Source organism: Vicugna pacos, chromosome 20 (assembly GCF_048564905.1).
Source record: "Vicugna pacos chromosome 20, VicPac4, whole genome shotgun sequence".
Classification (NCBI taxonomy): Eukaryota; Metazoa; Chordata; class Mammalia; order Artiodactyla; family Camelidae; genus Vicugna; species Vicugna pacos.
The window spans coordinates 19,347,184-19,361,652 of NC_133006.1; the positions used below are offsets into that span (position 1 = coordinate 19,347,184).

General features: G+C 43.5%; 1 protein-coding gene across 2 annotated transcripts in view; it reads right to left on the reverse strand.

Moving 5' to 3' along the window:
- Nucleotides 1-3,197: 3,197 nt before the first annotated feature.
- Nucleotides 3,198-14,469, reverse strand: part of RNF8 (ring finger protein 8) — a 34,999-nt gene continuing 23,727 nt past the window's right edge. For both annotated transcript variants that reach the window (XM_006202050.4, XM_072945086.1), the window contains 2 exons: nucleotides 12,471-12,675; nucleotides 3,198-3,687 (listed from right to left, as the gene is read on the reverse strand). In XM_006202050.4, coding sequence (XP_006202112.2) covers nucleotides 3,671-3,687; nucleotides 12,471-12,675 — 222 coding nt within the window. In that variant the 3' untranslated portion in view covers nucleotides 3,198-3,670. The remainder of the gene's footprint in view (nucleotides 3,688-12,470; nucleotides 12,676-14,469) is intronic.

Consider the following 14,469-nt stretch of genomic DNA (forward strand, 5'->3'; position numbering starts at 1 on the left):
AAATCCTCTACCCAGTTTCTCACAGCCGTATTGTAGAGAATGCGCCTTTAATTAGAGCCAGACTGCACAGTGGTGGGGCTCAGCTATACTGTGGTTTGGCACTGCAAGGCAGAAAAGTTACCATGTATTTTTCTAGGCAAGCAAAATAAGATGGTGTTTAATATCAGATATCCCTCCAGGAAAAGAACATACTGTGTAGCTCAGAGAAATGATGTAAAAGTTTGAGTTAATTTTTGGCTTGTGTCTTTTTTTTTTTTTTTAAATTAATGGAAGTACTGGGGATTGAACCCAGGACCTCATGCATGCTAAGCATGCGTTCTATCACTGAGCTATACCCACTCCCCCATTTGTCTTTTAATAATATTCAAGTTTATGTTTGTGAGCAGTGCAATAACTGGAATAATTGTTGCTCCATTATTGTGAGTTAGGCCTCACTATGATACATCAGGGTATTTTAGAGATGAAGAAACAGGCTCAGAGAGGTTGAGTAACTTGCCCAAGGTCACACAGTCACTAATGGCAGGGCTGGGATTCAAATCCAGCTAGTCTGACTTAAAATGTTGAAGTTTACTTTTGCTTTGCTTTTCTTTGTTTAAAGTCTGTATTTAAAAGCTCACCTTCGTAACCTGTGTGACACACTTGAGAGGAATTTGGTGTCCTGAAATGAAAGGTTGCAAGTCATTCTGTGTCCAGCAGCCAAGGGAGAGAAGGATCGGTCTGTGAGCTCAGTCTCTGCAGATGGCCTTCAGGCTCTTTGAGTTGAGATGTGTCTCCTTTGAGGATCTCTACTCTAATGATGTAGAAGGGTGTTCGCTGCAACACTGTCTTAAAACAAAGAGTAAAAAGTGGGAAGCACTGGTCCCTGACACGGTAGCCACCTGGCTATGCAAAAACCAGTACTGTACAAAACTACACAGCTCATTTATAGTCACCTAAACATAATTACATGTCACCTAACATAAATTATAAGGACTTCCACGGCAAGGACACAAATCTTACTAGAAATGAAGTTGATTTTCTCAAGCCTATATTTTGTCAAAATGTAAATAGCTATTCATACAAAGTGACAGTTGCACTTTTTCTTGGATGGTTTGGAAGAAGATTGACTTTATCTAGGATACTCTGCTTGGGTTTACTGAAGTTTCATACTGTAGGGTTTTGTGGAATTGGGAGTCTAATTGACTTTGTTCTTATTTCAATGCAGATTATTGGACTTTAATATGGAAGTAACTGCAGATTATTATGGAACCAGACTTACAAGACCATTACTAATGAAACACTTTTAAAAAATTATATCTGTAAATATTTCAAAAAAGAAACAGATTGAGTCTCCTTGATTTTAACAGAGAAGTCCCAGTAGGTGGATTTCCAGATTTTCCTTTTTTCCTTCTACACATTACCACTTTATGGGCTCTGTCATTTTTGTTATTTTGTTTTGTTGTTTTAGTTAAAAGTATATATTCTGAGATTTATTTAATAGGACTTTGAGAGCTGTATGAAAAAGAGTAAAAGGTTTAAAGCAACCCAGATCAAAAACAGACTTAAAAACCACATTATGGTGCAAGTACATAATGGAATAACAGGCGGCTGTAACAAAAAGGAAATTCCTATGTTCTGACACGGAACTATCACCAAGATAAAACTGAAAAAAAAAAAATCATGGTACAAAATAGTGTACAGTTTGTTATTTGTGGAAAAGACAGTAAAGGACTACATGTGTGTTTTGCTTGGACAGACAGAGAAGATATCTGGAAGAACATACAGGAACCCGCAACACTCATCATCTCTGTACAGAGAAGTGGTCGCTAGGGGACAGAATGACAGGCTTTTCACTTTAGGTCCTTTTGTACCTTCTGATTTAAAAACATGTGACCCAGGGGGAGGGTATAGCTCAAGTGGTAGAGTGCATGCTTAGCATACACAAGGTCCCGGGTTCAATCCCCAGTACCTCCTCTTGAAAAAGAAAGTAAAATAAGTAAGCAAACCTAATTACCTCCCCCCAAAATAAATAAATAAAAAATAATAAAATAATAAAAAAAAAAACATGTGACCATATGACCTATTCAAAAAATGCATATCTGAACTCTTCTAAAAATGAATATATGCCCATGCAACTATATAAACACATGTATAGGGGAAATATAAGATTATTACATCAAAATGGTAATTATCTTTTCCTTCTTTTCTCTATTTCTCCAGAATTTTTTAATTTTGTTTCAATGGATATTTTTTAAAGTATTGTTTTCTATGTTTAACTTACTTCTTCCTTGACTGTACCAGTATTTCAACCAGCAATCCTGTTGAGAAAGATCAAGATGAAGACAAGGGACTCCAGAATCCCAATATTCACAGGACTCAACAAAGGAAAAACCTACCACCCCTATGAAACACACGAGATATAAATAAAAAACTACAAAGAATGGTGCTCTAGATGGGCAGTAAAAACTGAGAGGAAAATACCTTTCCATCTGGAAGCAATCACTGAATGACATAATGCACAGCCAGGTTCACAATCCTACTAGAGACAGCAGGATTTCAAATGACTGCTCTTAAACTTCCTGTGTTTTCCCTCATTCTCATTACTGGTAACCAAGGATACCACAGGTTTTCCTAAACTTCTATTTCCCAAACATCAAACTACCTTCCTTTGTTTAAAAAGGGAAGGTAGTAGTGGGGAGGGTATAGCTCAAGTAGTAGTGCGCATGCTTAACATGCATGAGGTCCTGGGTTCAATCCCCAGTACCTCCACTGAAAAATCAAATAAATAAACCTAAACACCTACCCCCTGCAAACAAAACAAAATAAAAGGGAAGGCAGTTTAAAAAAAAAAAAAAGAAACAAATTTTGATTAAAAAAAAAAGTGTATCATTGTCGTGTTTCCTGACATTGGGTAAAACAGAGTTGGAAAAAACCTCAAAAACCCAGCTGAAAGAAGGGAACTCACCTCATCCTGAAACCAGGGAGCAGTGACCCATCCATGGAATGAAAAGCAGACATGCCAATCAAGGGCTTATCAGAGCCCCTCAGCTATGGTGATCTTGGGCGTGGCTTCTTAGGCTGACATTCACTTGAGTCTATCATCTGACACAGTCATTTTCTTGGTTGCAATTTATGAGCTGCCAGTGTTTACTTGTGAGACTGTCTGGAAGCTGGAAGGGAAGGAAGATAAATGCACCAAAGCCCAGCTGAGCAACCGATAGGTTTTACATTTTATTTCCAGGAAATGACACCTTATTTTCACAAAGAAGAGGTATGCCATGCTCTCAAGTAGAGGCTGCCTTCGCCTCTGAGGGCAACCAGGGATACCCAACCTGCCCAAAACAAATGTTAACAGAGGTGCTTCTGAGGTACCAAAACAACAACAACAACAACAAATTTAAAAAGCAGAACAGAAATATATAACCCATTCAACATGTAGTGAAGCAGAGTCTCCTAAGTTCCCTGAAGCAGTCGGTGTGGTGAGTACCGGGGGTGCTCAGACAATGGTGGCAGCAGGGCTGGCCAGCACGGAGGCTCGTGACGGAGAACTTCTTAACTCAGTCTCTGTCCCATGTGGCTCTATCCCGCGCTCTGTCTCAGAGCGGCTGAAGACCTGTCCAGAGAGAATCTTCCACACCGTCCCAAGCTCCCATCGCCTGGCAGTCTTTCATGTGCCCCTGGAGCATGGTCTTCAGGACAGTCTCTTAGCTTTGGAGAAAAAAAAGTGAGATAAAGGAAGAGCCTACATTTCCTTCCCTGGCCTCCCTGCTGCCTCCCTCAGTTTCTTTCCCACACAGCAGCCAAGATGAACCAAGAAAATAGATGTCAGATCTTACGACTCTGCTCCAAGCCTAGTCCTCATTTCTCCCAGAGTAAGAGTGAAAGTCGAAGTCCTTCCAGAGGCTTATAAGGCCCTAGATGATCTGCCTAGCTACCCAACCTCCTGATCTCCCTTCCTACCCCCTCCCCATCACTCACTCCACCCAGCCACACTGGCCTCCTTGCTGTTCCTCCAACGGCCCTAGCACGCTCCCCATTCCTATTCCCTCTGCCTGGGACACCCTCTCCCCAGATGGCAACACGGCCACCTTAAAGCATAAGTAGAGCATTTCTGAGCTTTATTTTATATCCCGTTCTCAGTGATTACCCTCACTACCCTATCAGAACTGCCAACCCTCTCCCCATCACGCCCTATCCCTATCTTGCTTTATTTTTCTCCACAGCACAAACCACATCTAACTGATCAGATCTGCACTTCTCTTTCTATTCCTTGTACCTAGAATATTTCCAGGCACAAAGCTGGCCTTCAATAAATACATCTGCTAGAGGAAGGAAGGAACTAGGCATACAGCAACAGGCGTATGAGAGGTGTGATTCCTCCTCTGTCCAGCGGGAAGGGGTAGGAGATCTATTATTCACTTGCCTCTAGGGTTTTCCAATCACTTCTGCTTCCTTGATCCCAGGGAAGCAGGGATCTTGGTTTCCACACGGGGCACAATAAAGCCACCAAGGAGATTTGTTCCCGCCCTTGAGATTAAGGTCTGGAATGCTCTGGTAGGCAGATTGAGAGGATTATAAAAGTCACTTTTTTCCCACTTCTGGGCATCCTCTGAGGGAGTGGGCCTGGAGCTGGCCATACCTTCAGCCTTGGAACTGAGAGAACCACGCAAGGCTCCCTTCCTCTCCGACAATGGCCTCACCTAATAGCTCACAGGAAAGTACAGAAGCTGCAAGTTCTCTTGACTCCCCTCAAGCAAATTTCCTTGCCCCGCCTCTCACACTAAACTCTTCTCTCTGTAGACAGAGGGTGTATCCGCCTACGTTTAAAGACTAATTCCTCCAGCTGTGCTCTGCATGCCCTCCCCTCCCCTGCCTTCCAGAGAATCTTGCCCTGTCTACTACCTTGGCCTTTCAGTGTCTCCTCTACAGGGTCAGCAACTGAACATGTGCAAATCTCTCATGTTCTTAGAAAACAAATCAAAATGTCCTTTTACCCCACTTCCTCTTCCAAGTACAGTCTTCGCTTGGTGCTGCCGCCTGCCATCTTAGTTGTGGCCAAATTTCTTCAAGAACTTGTCTATTCTTACTCTCCTCTACTCCCTCACCTCAAACTCATTCTCCAGTTCACTGAAAACTGGCTTCTGACCCCATCAGTCCCCCAAACGTGTACTAGATAAAGCCATCAATGTCCTCCACACCTGCTACATCATCCCAAGGGCAATTTTTCATCCTTATCTTGTTTACCTTCTCAGCAGCATTTCACACTGACTCCTCAGTTCATAACCATGCATTTACTGAAGACCCACCAAACACTCTTTCAGGCCCTGGGAAAGAATACCACATAGAGAATGCCTGCCCTCAACTTTAAACATCTAGGGACAATAACACACTAACAATATAATTTCAATCTGGTAAGGGTTTGAAAGAAGTAATAGGGAGGTGTCTACAAGGCAGTGAAGGGGGCGCTACCTCAGACAAGGTTGTGGTCAGGAAGGCTCAAGGCACACCACTCTAATGTCTCTGGATGCCTGTCCCACACTGCCTTCTTTTTCCACCTCTCTTCGGCCACTCCTCATCAGTCTGCCCGGCATACTATTCTTCCACTATCTACCCTTACATGTAGGTGTTTCTCAGGGATAGGGACTTGATACGTGACTCTCATCACCCACAGAGAGGGTACAAAGTGGCTCATTCACTTTCACAGCTCATGATCCCCAAATCCAGTATCTTAACTCAGGTCTGTCTTCTGGGCTCCAGATCCACACACTGAAAAGCCCACTGAACAGCTCCAGTGATGCCCTCAGGTGTCTTCAACTTAATTTTCAGTTTAAAAGTAAACTTATCTCCCTGCCAAACTGCTCCTTATTTCAGTGAATGCACCACTATCCACCCAGCTGCCCTGACCCAAGCCTGGGAGTAATCCTGGACTCCAAGCTCCCTCTTATTCCTCACAGTAAACCAGTCCCACAAACCTGCAGATCTGCCTCCTTAACCACCACTCAAGTCCATCCATCTACGTGCTCCATCACCGCTGCTGCTTCTCTAGTCCAGCCACCATCATCCTTGGTTGGGCTGCTGCCTCTATTCTTGTTTCCATCCCCATTTATTCTCTTCACTGCATCCACATTCACTTATCCAGAAAAACATAAACATGGACAGTCACATCTCCACTTAAAATTTTTTGATAGTTTTCCCACTGCTCCTAGGCAAAAATCTCCAATGCTGTCTAGAAGACCTTCACAATCCAGTCCTGCCTACTTTTCCAGCCTCACTGCTCAACGCTGTCCCAGCACTCTACAGTCCAGCCACAGGGCACTTGTTTAAGCCCAAAAGTCCCCTTGCTTTCCTACTTCTGGCCCCTATTACCTACACATACACCCACATCCCCTTCACTCCCCTGCCTGCCCTTGACCTTTACCAGGTACCCTTGATTTCTCTTATGGTAGCCCTTTACTGTAAGCAGCTTAGGTCTCGCATCCAGACCAAAAGCTCCACGAAGGCAGGGGCTGCATGTGCCTTGCTCACTTTTATCCCCAGCACCTGGCATTTGGTAGATGCTAAGAAGGAAAGGCTGAGAAGAGAAGGAGCGAGGAAGAGGTGTTTCTTTGGGGTTACTTTTGGTTCAGGTTTCATGGGACAAGGGTGAAAGAGGTCCAAACTCTTCAGGGTAGGAAAGCACACAGGCATTCAAGCGTAGCCCTAGCTAGGAACATGAGCATGTCTGGTCTTATCAGAGTTTCTAAGAACCACAGCAGATGGCAGTTGGACAGGACATATACCCAGCTGATGCAGATACCACAATGATGATGTACTGAAGTCTGTGGTGTTGGGAGTAGGAGGCATAAACAGTGACCCCAGTCACTCTCCATGATCAGTCCATGGAAATCTAGAATACCAACTTATTTGAGCTTGCTCTAAAAATATTCTTTATCTAGAGTTAAGTATAAGAATCAAGAAACTCTCGGGGGAGGGTATAGCTCAGTGGTAGAGTGCATGCCTAGCATGCACAAGGTCCGGGGTTCAATTCCCAGTACCACCATTAAAATAAACAAATAAATAAAAACAGAAATTACCCCCCACCCAAAAAGAATCAAGAAACTCTCAAGGGGAAGCTGCTCTGGTTAATGACACCACTCTGTATTCACACATGTGGTCTTCCCGTGGTAAGTTCTTGGAAGTATATCTGAAAAGTAAATCATAAAGTTATGGGGAGGATCCACTTTTTAGAGAGCCAAAATAACTCTCCTATCATTAAAAAAAAAAGAAGAAGAAAAAGAGGGGAGGCATGAGAAAATTCTGCTGTGGAAAACAGTAACAAATAATCTGAATAACCTCCCACTGGGCCGTCAGGGATAGCCAGAGCTGCTCACGCCTGCTTCTTCTGATGCTCCAGCGTGTATTCGTGTTCCTTCTCCAGGCCCTGTTGCCCTGCCTGGTGGCCAGGACTAGGCCAGCAAGTACTGGTCTTCCCCTTCATGATAACATGATGAGGGCTCACCAGAGTTCCTGACTCAGCAGGCAGGAGGTCAAGATCAGCCCTGGGTCTCTCACGCTGGCTTGCGTGCTTCCCTCATACCCAGCCTATGCATCTGGGGTACACTGAGGGGTAATTATCGCATCTAGGAAGGTCATTCTTCTAAGCTGTGAAAGCTTTTCCAGGTCCCTGGGTAAGGTGGTAGCTTTTGGTGAAAGGGAGGAGACACTGCACTACAGAGCACTAAAGTCGGGAGCGGGCTTTTGACCTTCAAATGGAAGGACCATTCGGAATTCCCCAGGACTATGGAGTCAACAAGAAATTTGAGGTTCTAGGACTTCCTGCGTGGCCACTTCATATATTCCAATTAATTCCATAGCTGACTCCTGCTAAGATCACAGTTTCTTCCCTGACTGGGTTAACAGTTCCCATGCTGTCCTTGCCATTTCCAACTGACCATTCGGACAATAAGGGTTACGAGGCAGACACCCATCAAGGGACAAAGCAAGGAAGGACAATAAGAGACAAGAGAAGAGACAGGAAGGAAAAAAGGGAGGGGCAAAAAAAGACGGGTGGTGATGGAGAATTAAGAAAAAAGCTTCTATTAAAAAGTCTGCTAATTTCTGATCCCATGACAGTTTTGCAAAGGATGAATTTTTAAGTCAGAATTATTAGAATCCAGTATTACAAACTATTTGAGTGCATGCATGTGGACACCCCATCCCATGCTGACCTTGCTGAGAGCCACTGTCTCTTAGACAAACAGTGTACTCTGCCAGGCAGGCATGCTGACTTCATGCACATGACCCTCTAGATTCTCAGGGCAGGACTGGGTGGATTAAAAGTATTTGCTAACAAGTATTTTCTCTGGATGACGTCAAATTGCCAGGCACTGTTACTGCTGCCATTCTCCATATACTCCGTTACAAGGCTCTGTCTTCTAACAAGGGATGATGGGTAATACCAGGGAAAGCCTCCCAGGTGGGCAGGCAGACACTCTCTTCAGAGTAACTGAGAGTTTCTCCCATCCCATATCTGGATCACCCTCCTCCTAGCCTCCAGGAGGCTGGCAAGAGCCATCAGCCACACGATCCTACCTGGGCCAATCTTCCAAGAGACCACCAACCCCTGAAGGGGCCTCTGTCTTACAGATTCAGGAAAGCTGTGGTTCATAAACCTTTCTCCCCATCTCAGCACACCTGAAGGCCATGGCACAGGCCCATGAGTAGCTTTGGTTCAAAATTACAGTATCACAGGAGCTGGGGAGTGTAGTCTGAAAAAGCCCCTGGACTGAAAATCACTGTTCTCAAGGACAAACAAGATTTTATTTCCAGATAATTTTCTTTTTTCTCTTCTGAGCACAACCCGAAGAAACTGCTAGGGAAAGCTTAAAGTGAGAATGTTAACACTCTTGTCAGCCAACCAACATTTAATGAGAACCGAACAAACAGGGAAGGGGGAGCAGCTGACTGAACAGAAGACTCTGCTCCAGCACCTCAGCAGCTCCAGAGGGAGATCCTCTATAGCGGATGTCAAAAAATGCCTTCTCCTCAGAAAAATCTCACGTCAATATCCCAGAGAGCCACAATTACTCATGCAACAAACACTTACTGAACATTTGTTATCTGCCCCAGCTCCAGGGCATCCTCCCTCCAACACAGGCTCTGGCATCCTAACACTCTCCTCCTATCCTCTCCTCTGGATAATCTGGCCTCACAGACTTTACAAAGAATCAATGGCTAATCAATTATGAGGCTTTACTCCTCCCATGGGATATGGGCCTTGAAGACAACAACCAGCCAGGGAGGCCTATTGCGGGGCTGCTTTGGGTGGAATCAGAGCCCCATGCTGCCACAGACAGGCAGGTCTCCCTCTCCGAACTTGTGATAAGAGCAACCCCTGCCCAGGAGGAAAATGGCCCTGCCACAGTGTCAGAACTGTGACAATTACAGGCTTGCCAATCCTAGTTCCCAGATCCTACGTTTCGTCCTTTTAAAAATTCCCATGCACTAGGGATTAAGCCAGCTTTCAATTGGCAAAGAAGGTTGGTATTGGAACTGAGAATTTTCTCTAAATCCCATGCTGCAGCCCAGTGAAGCTGCTGATGGCTCTGGCACATATTTCCCTAAATCGAGCCTCAGAACCTTCTGTCTGCCTCTAGGGAAAACCTCAAAGCTGCACTCACTGCGATAACTGCAGAAACTGAACCAGGTGCCAGAACTGCTCTCAGCCAGTGGATGCAACAGGGAGGCCAGCTCGGTTTACTGTGGCGGCCCCTAATGTTACCAAAAAGGCAGCGAGGCACCCTCTTAAGCCTTTGCAGAGAAAAGAGGGGTTTGATATTACTTACTCTGCAGAATTAACTCTGTGTAAAGGGAATTAGAAGTGAAGTTAGAACACACGGCTCCTCTTTCCCTTTCCAATGCTGCATGAAGACATCTACCATGCCTGGACTTGCGAGAAGAAACCTAGTCAGTGGGCTGGGTGAAGAAAGTACATGAGTGTGGGGAGAAAAGGGAACCCTCGTGCACTGCTGGTGGGAATGTAAACTGATACAACCACTATGGAAAACAGTATCTCGTTTCCTCAGAAAACTAAAAACAGAGCTACAATACAACACAACTATTCTACTTCTGGGTATTTATCCAAAAAAAATTAAAACATTAACTTGAAAAGATACATGCACCCTCAATGTTCACTGCAGCATTACTAATAACAGCCAACATATGGAAGCAACCAAGTGCCCACTAACAGATGAGTGAATTAAGAAGATGTGGTATATACTCAAGAGGTGGAATATGACTTAGCCACAAGAAAGAATGAAATCATCCCATTTGCAAAAACATGGATGGACCTAGAGGGTAATATGTTAAGTGAAATAAGTCAGACAGAGAAAGACAGTACCATATCATTTCACTTAAGTGTGGAATCTAAAAACAAAACAAATAAGCAAACATAGCGAAACAGAAACAGACTCATAAATACAGAGAACAACCCGGTGGTGGTTGCCAGAGGGGAAGAGGATGGGGGAATGGGCGAAATCGGGGAAGGGGTTAAAAAGTACAAACTGCCACTTACAAAATAAATTAAGTCACAGGGACATAATGTACAGCAAAGGAAGATACTAAAATATTGTAATAACTTTGCATGGTGACAGATGGTAACTAGACTTATCCTAGTGATCATTTCATGACATATGAAAATATCAAATCACTGTAAGTCAATTACACTTTAAGAAAAAAAAAGAATAACAAAGAGAAGAAAACAGAAGCATTCACACAACACTTCAGCAGACACTTCTTAAAGCTTCGGCTGTCCTCATGCTCCTCTGGAAACATGTAGACATCCTGCCTTGTCTCGGCCACCAGGGAGACACTGACAGGAAAGGGCTTCTCATGCCTCTGTGCTTTGCTTGTACTGATTCCTCTGCCTGGAAAGCACAGTCCTAGCTAGGGAACCTTTAGGACTTAATTCAAATGGCACCTTTTCTGTGAAGCTTACTCCCATACCTTCACCAGCCCAGGCCAAACTGAATGTTCTCTCCTCTGCAGTTCCTAATGGAGTGATGGGAGGCAGAGAGGAAGAGCAACGGATTCTGCCAGAATCAAGTGGCTCCTGGGAGGTGAAAAACCTGTGGGAGCTCAACACTGGGCACAAAATCCAACGGCACATAGTTGTCAAAAAGTTGAAAACACTTCGGTTTTGAAGGACCACAGGGGGGCCATGCCACCCCAAGCCAGAATGTCCTCCCTGGGCATCACAGGCTTAAGCCCACTTCCTGCTCAGCACCCACACCGCCCAGTCCTGTGACAGGCTTGCTGCCTGGCTCTAGCTGACCAACTGATTGCCAGTTCCACCACAGCTGCTTGCAAATCAGCATCAGATTTCTGGCCGTACTCAAAGGGGCTGACATTTGTTGAAGGGCTAGAAGAAAACAAGCAATAGACAGAAGAGCCTATTCTTAGCACTGTAGCTTTTATTAAGCCTTCGGCTTCCCTGGGCTTAGAGAAGGGTACACCCAAAGACATACATGATCATGGGTCACTAATGGCCAGGTAGTGGGAAGCTTTTAGTTCTTCTCTGATGAGCCTTTATGTCCAACCAATTGACATCACAGCACTCTGGCTCTGAGCATTCCCAGAAGGTACTGCTGTACTAGATTTTTAAGGGAACTGAACATGATAATCGGATCCACCCTGCTTCTATGCACTCTCATCACTACCCGATAACCAACCTTTCCTATCCAGTAGCTTCCTTATGCTTTGCCCCAGGACACATCCTTTGCCATAAGAACATTCAAGTCTCAGAGTGGCTCTGCAACCCTCAACACAGCAGGCCTAAGTGTGATGAAATCATTCAGTTAAATGAGCAGATGTTCACTATGCAAGTGTGGTTCTTCAGCAAAACATACACCCTTCCCCAATCTCTTTATCCAAACTGACTGGGAGACTTGTTTGTAAATATATTAGGATGCCCAAAGTCAACATAGTAGAATTAAATTGATCTCTTTTTGGTTTAATATTTTATACCCAATTTGTGTAATTATGCTGTGTCTCTTACAGATGGCACCAATAAATATGTTTTCTTCACATTTCTTGGCATTCTCCAAGTTGTGAATCTTTGACTTGTACACATCCTATTTATAATTTATTGTATACACAACCCAAGGTTTTTGCGACACCTAGACAGCAACTAAACTGTCTTGAACAACGGCACCATCTACTGAGCAGTACAGCAAACTGTCTGACAGTGTTTTCTAACCACATTTTTTATCCCCATAATCAAGACACAAACACGTACGCTTCCCGCTTCCCTGATGCTCAAAATAACTGTGTTAATTCTATCTCAACTCTTTCTCGTACGTTCATTTTCTTTAAGCCCCTTTACCTTTCCCCATTTCTTCTAGCTCTTCCTTAGCTCAAGAATCATGTATCTGACTCTTCCCCGTTCAAAAAAACCTGCCTAGGTTTCTAAGTTCTTTATTGAGGGGACTCACCTCTTGTTCATACCCACTCACCTTTTCGTTCCCTGATGAGGACAATTCGTCGTTCTTTAACTTCTGAGCTCAGATTATCTACCATTTTATTAATGCAATTGTCCAGAACCAGGGAGTGGGTTTTAGACTTGATGTCCTTCCGACAAATGGGGCATTCTACCTTCCGCTTCATCCATTCATTGATACAGTAGGAGCAGAAGCTATGGGCACAGTTCAAGGTGACGGCCTACGGTAAGAACGTGAACACACACATCAGAACTCTCTTGCTTCCCCAGAGCGGCTGTGATCTCAGAGCTAGGACAAGAGTTAATTCCCAAGGCCAAGTGGAAATTTAACCATAACCTCACCTAGAAGTCTTACAAGGGGTATTAGAATCATCTTCGGAATGGGAAATTTTAAGCTTCATGTTAGATGATTCATTTTCTCTCTCTAAGTTCAAAGACTCAAAGGCTGACTCGTCTATTCTGTTTCACCAACTCAGACCACACTGCCAACATGGGTTAGGTACCTTGCATACAACTGTCACTGGACACAAGTAGGACTAGCAAGCGTGTGAATGCTGGTATAAATAATTCATTATTTCTCTTACAAAAACAAATTTATGCCCTAATTGTGAATTAGAACCTCAAATTTTAGATAAACAAGATTATACTGTATAGCACAGGGAAATATATACAAGATCTTGTGGTAGCTCACAGCGAAAAAAAAAATGTGACAATGAATATATGTATATTCATGTATAACTGAAAAACTGTGCCCTACACTGGAATTTGACACAACATTGTAAAATGACTATAACTCAATTTAAAAAACCCCTCAAATTTTAATATACAAATGGGAGCACATATGAATACTCAGTATACAGAATGGAAGGAGGCATCCTCTCTACTGAAAAGCTAAAAAAAAAGTGTATGTAAAAGAGAACTTAGGCTGGAGAAAAAAAGAACTAAAAAGCGGCGGGGAATGTAATGGGTTCGACTGACAGTGCCTTAAGTAAACAAGCCTATGAAAAGAGAGAAAGCAGAAGGAAGCCTTTATTTGAGGGGCTCCTCTGAGTAACCACAATGGTCCACTTTCTGCCAGGGTCCTTTTCACTCCCCAGAATATAAACCATTCTCTTCATTACTCTTGTGTATGCATCCCTCCTACGATACAACTTTTTCTGTAGCTCAAAAAATCTTAATTCCTGCTTTTAGGATAACAGTGGAAAATAATAGATATTATATATTTTCCAAATGCCAAGCTAAGGCCAGAAAGCCATCTAGGAGACATTCTCAGTAAAGGATGAAATGAATTCTCATAAACAGGACTAAAAACCTGTCTGATTAAAATGAAACCTCTTCCCTACACTAATTTTAAGAGGCTACCAGTAGAAAAGGTCAGGCACATGCTGTAAGCCAAACACAGGTCAAGTTGTCTCTTGAATGTCATGCAGATGCTTTAGGTTGCCTAATCACCAGTTCTAACCCCCTCTTTCCTTGTCTTCCAGGTCCATAAGCCCTGTCAAGACAGCACTAACTGAGCTTCTCCAAAGGAGGGAATCAAATGACTGGAAACTATGGGGGAAATTATGAACTGAAGTCAAAGTGCGTCTACAGCAAAAGAAACAGGTCTGTCTAGGACTTTTCAGGAAGCTAACAGGCCCAATCTCCCTAAAGAGCACCAGAAAAAACGAAGCAGTATGTGTATGTGTTTCCTTTTTTAAAGGAGTCTGAAAAGCACTGACATTTAACAACTTGAGTTTAACACTTGTGGTGTAAGATGAACTGGTCACAAATGGTAGAATTTATGAAAAATAAAAGAGAGCGTGTGCAAAGGCAAGACAGGATAACAAATGGTAACCTAAGAGAGGTGTTTCATTTATCATAAGGTGGCTCAGAGCACCTGAAATATGTTCCACTTACTTGGCAGCTGAATTCCCAGTGACTGCAAATCAATGGCATTTGCCCCCCATTTAAAGGCTGCACTGCATGCCCACTCACAGCACGTGCCCATTCAGAGGTAAGAAAGAGTTGCTTTA